Source organism: Tachypleus tridentatus, chromosome 13, assembly GCF_004210375.1.
Source record: "Tachypleus tridentatus isolate NWPU-2018 chromosome 13, ASM421037v1, whole genome shotgun sequence".
Lineage (NCBI taxonomy): Eukaryota > Metazoa > Arthropoda > Merostomata > Xiphosura > Limulidae > Tachypleus > Tachypleus tridentatus.
Window position 1 is genome coordinate 245,530,800 of NC_134837.1, and position 14,145 is coordinate 245,544,944.

Below are 14,145 nucleotides of genomic sequence, written 5' to 3' on the forward strand. Positions count from 1 at the left end.
CAGCTGAAAAAAAGGGCAAGCATGTTTGGTGTGAAAGGAATTCATTTTTTTCTTTATATACTACTCTCATAGAATTGTGATCAAAAGTCAAAAGTAGACAACTTCTAGTTCCTAATACATATATTTTGAGATTTTAATAATTAAGATAAATTTAGTGTCAACTATTGCCTACCTGACATGTTAATAGTGCCTTTTTTCCAGAAGAAGTTTGATTGTAGAACAGTTATCAACCACTCTATTTTGTTCAGACTTGTCTTTTTCATTCTTGTGTTTGGCACCATGATTCAAAACTGCATAGTGTAAGGGTGTCTGACCTAAGAGTAATAAACACGAGATTATAAGAAATATGATGCCCCAAATAATAAGATCTAAATGAAATAATAAAATCTGTTACATTTTCTTCTGAGAATATTCAGTACAGCTGAACATACATTTAAGTGTAAAATATACAAAAAACACTACAACACTTAGAGTTGTGTTTTTTCTCTATTAATTTTGCTCCCGGTGTCGTGACTTCAAAGATCACCCTTCAGGATATAACTCCACAAAGAGTATAAAAGGAAAACAAATAAATTACAACACAAATGTTCAAAGATAACACAAGATACAAGGACGTAAAAAGATATACACAGAGAAACTCCAACAAAATGGAAGATATGAGGATTGGAGGATAAGAAAATTTATATAAAAACATATGAATTGGAAAAAATATGACAGTTTAAAAAAAACTGTTAAAGATCAAGATTCATTACTTTATTAAGTTAATTCAACAGAAAATAATTTGATAAAAGAAAGAGTGAATATTAGCAAAAGGGTTAATATTTACTTCCATAAGTAAGTCTAATGAAATATAACTGCCAGAAGGTATGTATGAATTCACTATAAAAGACACAAAAGTATTTTTATGATGTTCCAAATAAAGATTAATCATTGTAAAATGTAAAATTGGGTTTTAACCCTGTAAAAAGAAAAAGAAATAAAACCTGAACTAAAGTTAATTTATCAAAATACTGAATTACATTTTTTACGAAAAACAATGAAAAGATAATGCAACTTTATAGGAATGAAAATCACTTAAACTTAAAAATTGTAAACTGATGTTTCTGAAAATCAGATAAGATAAATTATGAATAATTATTACCCAAAAATTTTATAATCAGTTGGTTTATGAATTTTGAATAATGTGAGGAGGGATTAACAGAATAATATATCTTTAGTAGTTCAGAAATTGAGCAATTTGATAGTGAGTAATTTACATTAAATTTCATACTTATTGGAGGGGTGGTGAATAAAATAGAAAAGATGGGATGTTTAGGAGAAATTATGCTACATTTCTTACTCAGGAAAAATTCAGGATTTTTTAAAATATTGCTTTATAAAATTAATAACTTAAAAATTATAAACAATTGAAATATGATTATCAGCTACAATTTTATGGTAGGTATACTAACTGATATAACAAAAAGAAAAAGTAGTTCAATTAAACATTGAATACAAGTCAATAAAATCTCATGATGTGCACAATAGAGAATGCCACTGTATCAGAGACAATTTTTACATAGATGAAGAACCCTTTTGTTTATGACCACACCATTTTTCTCTTTACCAGAAAGAAGTCTATTGATCTCCATGGATCCTTCCTTGGGTCACGTGGGCAGATCTCTGTCAGTAGACATAGATTCCAGTGACTAAGAGTGAGAATGAGTAATCATTCTGCATTCTGGAGCCATAGAAGATGGACCCAAGCAGCCATTGGAAACTGAAACTGAAGGAAGTGAATCAGGGCAGTCACTGGAAAGAATGGTGGGGACAGAGATAAGAGTATCATTTTACTATCAATTCAATTGAGGTCAAAAGACTCTTCACATTATATGGAAGAGACTGTCTGCACACCCACCATCACAGTTGAACGTAGTGCAGTAGTATAAATCCCATAAGGAGTAGGGGACAACAATTTTTGAACCTCCAGATAAGAATATTATTGATGGTTTTTAAATACTGTACCTCTTTATCCTCCACCCCTATAAAGCAATAATGAAAGTAAGGGAACCACTACAACTAACACAGCAAGGGTCCAGTTGACATGTAGACATCAGTTTTTTTTGTCACCACAACCAGCATGTGTCAAAGGACCATGACTAGATGTCTCTGAATCTCCAAACCACTGACACAAGAAACACAGAAGAGAGTTAGGAATATAAGACTATACCATACAGTTCAGAAAACCTGCCTTGATAGAGGTAGGCTGAAATAGTGATAAAAGTGTCAAAATAAGAACACTGGTAGGCAGTATACTTCATTTTTCATGAGTGGAGATGCATCTCACTGCAGAAACTCCTTGCCTGCAGAAACCAACAAAAATTTCCAACTCAGGGATGTTCTTTAAACCCCTCTCAACAATAATTCCTTGTGAGGAATAATTCAAAGTTGTATGGGGAGTAACCTCAATAAGTATATCCCCAATGGCCCTTGAATTCAGAAAGAGTTCACTGATGGATGTTTTCCATCAAGATGTCTCCAGAATGCAGCTTCTTGACTGACTTTGGAGAGCCAGCAAGCCCCTCTCATCCCTTCTGGATAATAAAAAAGACATTTGCCCTGAAGATTTGTCTGACAAAGAATGCATTATATGTACAGGTACAGAATGGGGTGAAGACCACTGTTCAGAGTCTCCTATATGTGGTTACTTACCTACAAAATGTTTTATTATTTTATTTTTTATTAGGATTTAGGAGATCTATTATACAAGGAGAAAGATTCAGTGCCCACCCACTATTGAGCTCTATGAGCAACATGCTACAATGCCAAACAGAAATACTGCAGCAACACCAGGGCTTCATGAGCACTATACCTAAACACCAGCATCACATAAAATGTCCACAACACCTGTTGAGAATGCCCAATGCTGATATAGTTGACTCTACCCCAACAGAACCAGCCAAATAACGACAGGGGTGCCACCCCAACACCATCTGTCTACAGGAATTCAAGGTCAAATTATTGTAATGCAGCACCCCTGACTCCACTAAACCAAGATCATCTCTGCCTCTTCGTAAGTTACGATGCATGGCAAACATGTGGATAGATGTTCAGATCCCAGAAGAGATAAACCTTACAGAACCTTCTCTGGGAGGTCCCCTCACCATGAACATTAATCCACCTTGAGGAGTAAAGAGATAAGAGGTAAAAGTGTAGATGTAGAACTAGTTATGTACAGTTAGTTGGAACTGTGAAACGATAAAAGTTTTAGTAAGAATCACAAAAAGCACAAACTAAATAACATCTGAATTTTGTATAAATTATTAAACATTCTTATAGAGAAATAAACTGTTTTTCTATAATAACAAGGAAAAGTATAATTAGAATAAAAACAATAAGGGAATAGAAAAGAGTGTATTTGATAAACCAAAGCCTAATTTATCTCTTTTCACATAGTATTATATCTTAGTCTCTTATTGCCACTTAATTAAACTAAGCTGTTTGTAACCAGGTTTCACTTTGTCTTTAAAAAGAGTTAAATAATTTACACAATGTTTCTTTAATTAATTGTGTACGAAGTAGAACCAATATACAAATATATCTTTTTCAGAATATGCATTGTAAAAATGTGACAATTTCATGAAACTTCTATCATTTCTACACCTGATGAAAATTATGCTTGTTCTTTAATATAACAAAAATAATAGAGCTATAACATCTTTACAATAAACAGTTAAGTTTGTTAGGCTTGACATTCATAACTCACCATTTGAATTGTTAATATTTACATTTACTGATATGTCAGTTAATACTTGTAACACTTCCACAAAGTCTAATCCTCTACAAGCAGCATAATGAAGTGGTGATTCTCCTGTGCCATCTTTAATTGAGCTATCTCCTCCAAGCTCAAGGATTGCTTTTGTGAGAAGAGGTACATGTGGCATACAAAGTACACCACAGTGGAGAAGTGTCTAGAAAGAGAATGTAGTGGAACTTAAATAACGAAAAACATAGTTACAACAATGCACTTGAAATACATTTATACAAAATTTTATATATAAGCACAAATGCAAACATATACCAAATTCAAAGTAACAAAATATTAATTTTCACTTACTAATTTAATACATTAAAAATATTATTTGTGCATTTATATAAAGTTATTAGGTATGTTTCTAAACATGTTATTCAACATTTTTGAATAACATGACATTTGGGCCAACATGGTTGTTCCACACTCTAAAATAACTTAACTTGAATAAAAATATAAAGCCAGCACTTATATTTCATAATATACTTATCAAGCTTTTCCTAAAACTAATTTATATTTACTCTCTTAGCTGACAATAACTCATTCCTTGCCAAAATTCATACTTGTGTCCTCTAGACCTATTCTCACTATTCAATATGAAAAAAAAATGTATCAACACTATTAATTCCCTTCACAATCTTAAACAGCACAATCAGATCTCTCCTATCAGTCTGAGAGAGTTTAGTCTCTCCTCATATAACAACTCCTCCACCTCAGGTACCATTCTAGTAAAGCTTTTATGAACCCTTCAACAATTCAATGTGTTTCCTAAGGTTGAACACAATATTCAAAATGTTGCCTCACCAATTACAAATACAAAGAAATTATAACCTCTTTAGACTTGTATTCAATATTTTTGTAGACACAACCTACAATCCTATTTTACCCTATCACTCGCAACAGCACACAGTTTGAGTGGCTTTAGAGACTGAATGACTATTACACTAAGATCCCTTTCTTTCATGACACTGTTAAGATTATTCCCATTCAATTTATGATAACCCATGTGCATTATCTTGCATTTATTATAATCAAAATCCATCTGCTATTTATTAGCCCAACTCAATCAATAATCTAAATCCTTTTGTAAATCAACAATATCCTTCTTCACAGCTAGCAACAGCCAAGACCTAAATATCATCTGGAAATTTAAGTAATCTATTGACTACATAACAAGTAGTCAAATAAGTAAATCAAATACAGCAAAAGTCATAAGCCTAAGTCCTGATGTACCTCACTCATGACATTAATACAGTTTGACCAAACTCCATTTGTAACAGCCCTCTGCTCCCTTCATCCAACCACTCTTCCATCCAGTTTGCAAACTCATTCCCATACACCTATTTTTTTTTTAACAAGTCTTTTATGTAGCACTTTGTCAAATGTTTCTGCAAATTCATATGCACCAATTCTACTTCATTTCCATTTTCTAACCTTTTCAAACAACGTCAAAAAATATGTAAGGCAAGATTTTTCCTTAGTGAAACCATGTTGACTGTCCAAATTATTAATTGCTAAGACACATGCCTATTCATAGTAAGTTTAACACAATAAGCCACTGTGAAGATTAATTATCTATATTTCACAATATATGATATATGTAATATTTTAGTGTTCACCCACAGGCAGCCAATGGTAAGAGCTACTAATAACAGTTATTTTCAGCACAGTATACCATAATGTCTTATAAGTTATAACAAATGTTTATAAATCTGCTATAAAGATCCTCAAAAAAAAAAAAAAGTTTTTGCTATGAAAATTTCTATAAACTTAATGAAATAACTAAAACATTTGAGCAGCTTGGTGATTAAGCACTAAAACTGTGATAATTACCATCACAAAAGTTTTCATTACAACTTCACATTTTGTTCAAGTGCAGAAGCTTCACCTAAAAATGATATTTTAAATAGTTATATTTTTTAGCTAAACTTTACATATTTTCTCCTTTTCATTAGTTTCCATTACTAATGTGCACATGCATGTAGACAAGATAAGCATAATTTATTTGGTCCTTCAAAATTATCTAAAAAATTATATTTAAACAATTCCTACTACAATCTATAAACAGCTATTTTTAGAGTTAGTTCAACTCCTACCAGTTTTATTAAAATGTTTTTAACAAAAGTTATACTTGAAAAATCATCAATGACCAGGATTTGTCTTTTGATTTACTATAAATGACAAGTTATGTTTTAATGTTTGTTAAAACTAAAGAGCAATTAATTTTTGTTATCTTAAGCATTTCATACCTTAACACTTTCACTGCCAAATTTACTTTGAAGTACACAATAAAACATTTCAATATTTCATCATTTATCTGAAATTTAAAACTGGTAAACTTTGGGAAGATTGAAGGCGGTAAAAATATCCCAGACTCCCATGGTAAAACTATAGATGGAGAACATGACAGTAAGAGAGTTAAAAATACAACATATATAGACTTCATAACAAATAATACCACAGTGAAGAGATTTGAATATCCTGTATATGCCTGATGTTAAATATAGCTATTACTTACCCTTCCATCCTTGTCTTGACTGTTTATTTCCTTGATACAGTTAAGTCTCTGATTTTCTCTTACAAATTTCCAATTTTTCAACAGCACAAAAGTTTGAACAAGGTTGTTTGTTTTGATTGCACGATGTATAAAGCTGGACAAAAGAATTTTGTTATAACAAACTAATACAATAACAAATTTCTTGCTTATACGTATGATACTGGAAAATTTTATTATGCAATATGCAATACCCAACTTTATAAAATTTTTATCCTGCATGCATATAGATTTACAATAAGGGTTGCAACTTTCCCATTCTGCCTCTGTTTCAAATCATGGAGAACTTTGTTTCTCCATTCAAATATAGAGAAAAACATTGTGCAGCTGAATCTGCTACACATAGTGGAACAAGATGAAAATGAAGAGGTCATATGCAGATTCAACATTTACAGTTATAAAGCAAAGAACATGTAATTTAGCTTTACTTGACACAATAGTATGTCATCTTTATAAATAAACATCAATATGTGTGTGTGTGTGTGTGCATCTGTTCCTTATACATTTCCATAATTCGTGATCAATTAGTACCAGACTTAACACTGTTACTAAGGATGGTATGAAGAAGGTCATGGGGGGTGATGGTGAATTCCCCCATATAATTTCAGAAAAACCACCAATGTTATATATATCTTCAGTAATCGAATAAACTAGATAACCATTACTGTTAGAACTTTTGAAAACAATATCTTTCTTTTCAATATTGGTACCTTTACATATTTGTATTGCAGCTTTAATGTTTATTATGATAGTAAAAAACATAGAAGCACAATTTCCTGTCCTTTTTTACAAACAAGTTTTTATTTCACCCATTGGTTTGATGGGTGGTCCAACTAGTTTATATAAATATACAAGTGTATGTAAATATTCACACTTGCTTAATAGTTCATAAAATTAAACTTTAATGCAAACATACACTATACTGCAAAAATGAATAGTATTCTCCACATTAAATATGAAAGATATATTGTAAATTCAAATATGCCTAAATCTCCAAAATATTTTCTAAAATAAAAAAACAATATGAAGCTACTTAACTGTATTATCATTAATTTTGTTGCATTTTGCTAAACAAGGTCAAGCATTAAGAAACAATGATTTCTAACTGTATAAAGTTCCAATATTTTATATAGATGAGTAGAAATGAAGTGAAAGAAATTTTATTATTCCTTGCTTAAGATAAAGTTTTATACTTAAATTACAAAGTACAGGAACATTAAAACTTTTCATCCACAGGTTAAACTACAAATGATATTTAAACTACTCATTAGAATTCAAAATATATTCACATCTAAAGACATTATTTACTCCTACATGTTTCTCAATCAAGGCAGCTTAGCATCACTTACATTGGAAAAACAATATACAAATTTCTCTAATAAACCTGCAAAAAACATAGAACAATATCTCAAATCCTTCAGACTACAAACAGTGAAAGCAATTAGAACCTCGCTATTATTACATATTTAAAAACATCTCATTGGTATTATCCAATAATGAACTCTTAAGTAGTTAAAAGTCTACAAATAAACTCTCAACTCTAAATAATAACACAACTTCCCTTCAATTGCTTGTTCTAAATAACTTTAATAATTTCACTGAAAATCATAATGTAATATCTGTTGCAGTTTCTTCTCTTTTCAGTTTGTATTTTAATTCCTCTTTATAAATTATTGGAACCCTATAAATACAGAAATTTTTGTACCTAGCAATTTTCATTGCTTAATATAGCTTGCTAAGACAAATTTATGTATACTCCTTAATGTTCAAGCATTAAAGGTCCATTTCCACCTTGCAAATATCATAAGTTTGTTGCTGTTGCCATTTCATTTTTATTCCTCATTAATTCCTTATGAACTTAGTGCTAAGTAAAAACTATCATAGATGTATAAATAATATCTTGCTTATTTTAACTCTGCATGTCATAAAAAATGTGGGCTACTTTAACTGAGTGAAACTATCTGATGTCTGCACTTCTATACTATTTAAATCTGATACATGTATAAGTATGTAAACAACAGTTCCAGTCAGTTTTATTTTAGTACTTAAAACTAATAGTATAAATTAATGTTATCTTTTTAACTGTCATTGTTTAGAATATTAAAATCAGAAATATTCCAGTAGTTAAAACAGAGGGAAAACTGATTTTAATTGCATAACTGTAATAATAAACTAAATACTCATTAATATATGTATAATCTAATACAAAGATGTAAAAATTTCACACTATCTGTATCCATGCAATAAACACAATGGCATTTTATATGTTCACCAATTCCTTGGGAACAAAAATGTGACATTGTCTCATTCACGTCCATATGAAAAACCACTTTTAACTTTAAGTGCAAATATTAATCAAGAGCCACTTGTATTTTGAATAATTGTTTATTAAGGTATTTACAAAGTTACTGTGGTTTAGCCATTTTTAATTTCAAATTGACAGACTAAAGGGAATACACATAGTCAATGCCACCCACCACAAACTCTTGGGCTACTTCTGTTTTATCAATGATTGAATGTCACATTATAAACCCATACAGCCAAAAAGGTGAGCACATTTGGTTACATAATTCAAACCCAAGATCCACAGATTAAGTGTAAAGTACTCTAATCATCAAGCCAGACCAGCCATTTTGAATAATAAACATGTCTTAAAGTACTTATTTTTAAAAGCATTTTAATAGCAGTGTGATGTTTAACAAAAGTTGGAATGTATTTTAACAGAAAATTACATATGGCTTTGGACAATACATCTTTCTTTCCTTTAATGTGTAAAATGATTCAATATGTAAATAAATCTAACTTTATTCACTTAAGCCTGTTTAGTATTTAATACAAATGAAAGCTAGTTTAGAATGTAATACAAGATACATGGTATATGTAGTTCTTTTGACATTTTGTAAAGTATATTTTTTTGAAATTTAAAAAGGTGTTTTAAAGTACCTTTTATTATCACAATTCTTTAATTCCAAAAACAGGAATTTAAAGTTACTTAAAATATAAGTGAGAAAGACTTATTTAAAAGAACTTTAAATTTTAGTTCAAAAACCAATAAAAAAATTGTACTTATTGTTCAAGTATTTTTTCTAAGAAATTATCTAGTTTCAAGTTTACCTTCCATGCTCATCCAGTTTAAAGATAAATTCATTTTTTTCTGGTTCATTTGCCATCTTTAGGTTAACTTTCAAAGAATATTTTTCTATGCTTTTTGGGTCCATGGTCTTTCGTAAGTCTTCCAAGGCACTACCTTTATATTTAAAGTTGTGGCCAAATCTTTCCTTTCCATTTTTCACTTGTGATGTTTCCTTGCCATTTTGAGTTGAAAAAAGTAATTGGCAGCTAGTGGTTAAAGAAGAAAAAACAAGAGTTATTTATTTATCTTTAGATCATAGCTATGAATTAAGGTATCACATTTTCCATGAAGAGTTACAAGGAATGCTGAAAAATATGTTCACATTTATAGTACGACCAAAGAAAAAAAAAAATTGTGACACCACGTTTTATAACACATCTTAATACCTGTAACCATCTACAGCCATAATGTGATAATCCACTGAAACTGTGCTATACTTGTATAGCAACCAATCTTTATGCCATAGTACATCACATGACATACTGGTTGAAACTGAAAATACTGAACAAGGTTTTCATGGTACTGGATGGATGGGTTTGTGAATGAACTAAATACTTTAATTCATAATATGAATCAATAATAAAGTTCTTAAACTTTATATCTGTTCAAGTTTAAAAAAGATCCAAATCAGATAATTAAATGAGGTTTCTCTTACATATACGTTGTATGGTAACTTGAGGTATGTGTGGGACCACAGAAGACACTACATCATGAAAATGCTGAAATCTTGAAAGTCAAATATACAAAGGAAATGGTTATAAAGAATATCAAATACAATGGTTTTTTACTTTTCAAGTTGTATTATCAGAATAAATACCAACAAAGTTATGAGAAATAAAAAGAGAAATATTTCTCTCAGTATCTACCTTATAATAAAATGGGAAAAAAAAAAAATAGTTAACATACTGTACCTGTCCGAAGAGGTGCTGATGATTTGGTTTTTATCAGGTTTAGGAAGTATTCGCCTGGTTCGAGGTAAATCCTTCCTTGGTATAATCAAAGTTACAGTAGATAGGCTTCCTTTCATACAATGTTGCTGTGATGATAAAATCTGAGGCATTACTTTACAGCTATCTACAACAGCAGATGTAATATCACTGTGAATTTTAAAATCATGTTTGCTATCATTTCCTGTGCTTGATATAGTTCCATTGTAATTTTCAAGAACTGAATTCTTCTGTAATTCACAATTTGTTTTAGTAAAGTTAAAATTTTGTGCTGGATTAACAAGTTCTGTTGAATCTACAATCTGTGCATTATCAGGATTTTCTGAAGAACTATTTATTTTAATGGAACCTGGAACTTGTGTGGTACAAGAACTTTTTGGTGCATTATTGGTTGTAGCTGAACCAATAATTTCCATAAACTCAGTTACAAATTGCTGGTTAGGCAAAGTATTGTCTCTGACAATAAGCTGCTGCTCTTGAAAACAAGAAAATCCCTTTTGTATATTGCTAGCATTTTGAAAATCAGAACTTTGTCTGAAGTCCACAGTTCTGAAATTTTGGAGGGATAGGTTTTGGTTACTTAAGGAAACTTTGATATTGCTGGAGTTGTTCTGTACAGTATTTACATTTGTTTTTTGTTGAGCAGGAGTATTTTCAGAATAAGATGAGCAAGCTACTGATACATTCATTACTGGAGCTTGGACAATAGTATTTTTATTTTCTAATGGAGATGTACTTGGAATTTGAAGGACATTACAATATTTTGATGAAGGCTTGCATGGAATGCTACGATTATGAAATGTGCTGGAAAGGTTAACAAAAGATGTATCAGCTATAATACCAGATTTCTGAAATATATCACTTTGATTACCTAACAGAGGGTCAATTATATCATTGGTGTTTTGGATGGGGAAACTGCCAAGATCTAAAAAGGAATTTTGTTCAAAGCTACAGCGGTGAGCACTTGAAGATGAATAAGGTGTGGACTGAGATGTCACAGAACCCATAAACTTTTGAGGGTTATATGTAAAATTAAAACTCTCTGATTGTTGAGTTTGGAAATCAGTGGGATAATTCTTTGATGAATGTTCTTGCGATTCAATAAAATTATTAAAAGAATTATAACTATCTGAATGGCTATAGATCTCATTTGGTTGTTGCAAATTGTCTTTGTCCTGAATGAACTTCTGAAATGAAGTATGTTCATCCCAACCTTTACCCAACTTAGAAAGACTTAGATCAGGTTTATCTATTATATTATTACAGTGCTGGTTTTCTTCACACTCCATAACAAATTCCAAAATATTGTCTGGAACAGGAGAACTACTATCTAACAAATTAATGCAATTTTCATCACTACACAATTCACTAGCACAGGATACATCTGAAAAAGGGCTCTGTAATTCTTCAGAAGAAGGTGATGTTAAACTGTTGGAATAAAAACTTCCAGGACTAGTGGAAGAGTCAGGAGAATTTACATTGTTTTTAGCCAATGCAGATAAATATTGACTTTCATGTTCCAACCTTTTACTAATGACAACACCACCAGACATAAAAGGTTTTGTAGTAATTGACAAAACTTCAGAGATATTTTTGTTATTGAATGCTTTTTGAATATTAGATTTGACAGATGTTGATTTGAGTTTCTTGGAACAAGGGTATGCAGCTTTTTTACCATCATTAATGTTAACAGGTCCTCGCAATACAATTTTTTCTTCAGGATGATGCTCAGCTTCTTCAGAAAGGAAATTTGGCCTAAACATGTTTTTTGGCTCCTGTTCATCTTTGCTTCTTTCATCATCTGTTTCATTTAATGAAATAGAATCTAATCTCTCCTTAATATTTTCTATGTCACAGTCATTAGATGTTTCTGATTTTTTACATGCATCTATACATGTTTCAGCAAACTTTTCATCATAGTCCTTTTTTTCACAAAGACTTCTCACATTAATATTTGTCATTTTACAATCACTCTTGGAGACATTGTTTTCAACAGTATTGTTTATCCTGCTGTTATTTGTCATCTTATGATCATTGGAAAAAATGTTTTCACAAGCATTTTCTATTTCAATAAAATTTGTCATTTTGCAATTGTTGAAGAGTTTGTTTTCACAAGAATCATCTACTCCACAGATACTTATCTTGTAACTGTTAGAAATTTTGTTTTCATGAGGACTATCTGCCCTAGTAATGAACTGTCCTACTGTACTCATCACTGCTGATTTTATTCACAGGAATCTGACACAATGATATTTTACATTTTATCTGCCTTTTTCAGATTCAATTTTTCATCAGAACAGCAGGTCAAGTAATTTGGCAAAGATATAAATGAGAATTATAGTTTTAATTCTTCCATAATTGTTTCTGCAAAATAAAAATAAACAGTAAATGAACAGTTGGTATATTAACACTTTTTTCACTTAAAGAAAAATCAAACTATCTACAGGTTATTCAAACACTTCAGTTCCAGTAAAGTTGAAAGAAAGCTCAAAATCATAAATACCATTTTTTTTTATTCTGATTCACAATCAGCATGCACAATTCAATATAGTTTAAGGTATACATAATGTTTTGATAATTAAAGAGGTACGTGAACCAGCATGCATACACCAAGAGTATGGCAATATTTAACAAGTTTCAAGGAATTTAAGTTATATAACTAATGTTTACCACACATAAAATTTTTAAAAAGTTAGGGAAATTCATAAAAGTTATTTTTCTATTATTTTAAAATATCATGCTAAATGCTTCACATCTACCATTTTCTTATATTTCCCTCATATATCTTCTATGTCAAAAATTCAATCATTACTGAGAAGCCTACAGCTAATGGAACATTTTGTCAAGACTTCCAAACCAATTACATTAACACATAATATATATAATTATAGACATACATACATAAAACTAAAATTCATCAGAAAGTCTGATGAAACAGAACACACCAAACAAATTTTGCTAGGCCCAGCTTAAAGTCACATATAACATGAAACATGAAACAAATGTTTAATTTTACTTACTTAGTAAAGTAAATAGAATTTTCGTTTCGTTTTTCTATAATCATTTACATATATATCTAAAAAAATCATAAACTGAATTTTTAAATAGATTTGTGAAGATGATGTTTAATAATATTTGGTCCCTAATCAGCTGACTTGTGAAGTTTTTCAAACTTGGCAATTGCTGCACATTGAGAAAATTTGATTCCTTTCATTTTGGAATCTGGATTGGGGACTTTAGTCCATTCAGTGAAAAGTTTTCTCACTTTTATCTTGTCAGAACGTTAATTCTTAAAACTTGTGCAGACTATGTTGAGACTTGTTCAGGTGTTTACTTAAAGTCTTTTTTTTTTTATCTTTGTTTCTTTTTTCTGCTATTATTATTGTAGTTTTTTTCCAGGTATCTTTCATGCTTATTATGTAATTTATCTTTTTCTTTGGCAGCATAGTGCTTTCATGGTTTTAAATTTATCTTTGCTCTATTCCTTTAAACTCTACTCTTATTTCTGTTAACATTGTCCTTCTCAATTTTAATCTAATCTGTTACTTCTCATTTGGACACAGCTCTGACCTTGCACTAAGAAGAAATAAAATATACTGAACTGGTTAGAATCTGTTATGAAAATTGGCATAGCAATGAGGACTGAAACATTTACAAAAAATATAGCATTTGTTTATCAGTCATCATTGCTATGCCAATTTTTCTAACAGAAAATCATTAA

At 30.4% G+C, this 14,145-nt stretch overlaps 1 protein-coding gene across 4 annotated transcripts in view; it reads right to left on the bottom strand.

Moving 5' to 3' along the window:
* LOC143240520 (uncharacterized) overlaps positions 1 to 14,145 on the bottom strand; it is a 33,833-nt gene that overhangs the window by 15,479 nt on the left and 4,209 nt on the right. For 3 of the 4 annotated variants that reach the window (XM_076483073.1, XM_076483075.1, XM_076483074.1), the window contains exons 2-6: positions 10,389 to 12,788; positions 9,459 to 9,683; positions 6,309 to 6,441; positions 3,746 to 3,950; positions 173 to 314 (exon numbers count right to left, since the gene is read on the bottom strand). In XM_076483073.1, coding sequence (XP_076339188.1) covers positions 181 to 314; positions 3,746 to 3,950; positions 6,309 to 6,441; positions 9,459 to 9,683; positions 10,389 to 12,637 — 2,946 coding nt within the window. In that variant the 5' untranslated portion in view covers positions 12,638 to 12,788 and the 3' untranslated portion in view covers positions 173 to 180. The remainder of the gene's footprint in view (positions 1 to 172; positions 315 to 3,745; positions 3,951 to 6,308; positions 6,442 to 9,458; positions 9,684 to 10,388; positions 12,789 to 14,145) is intronic. The other variant, XM_076483076.1, reaches the window with a different exon arrangement.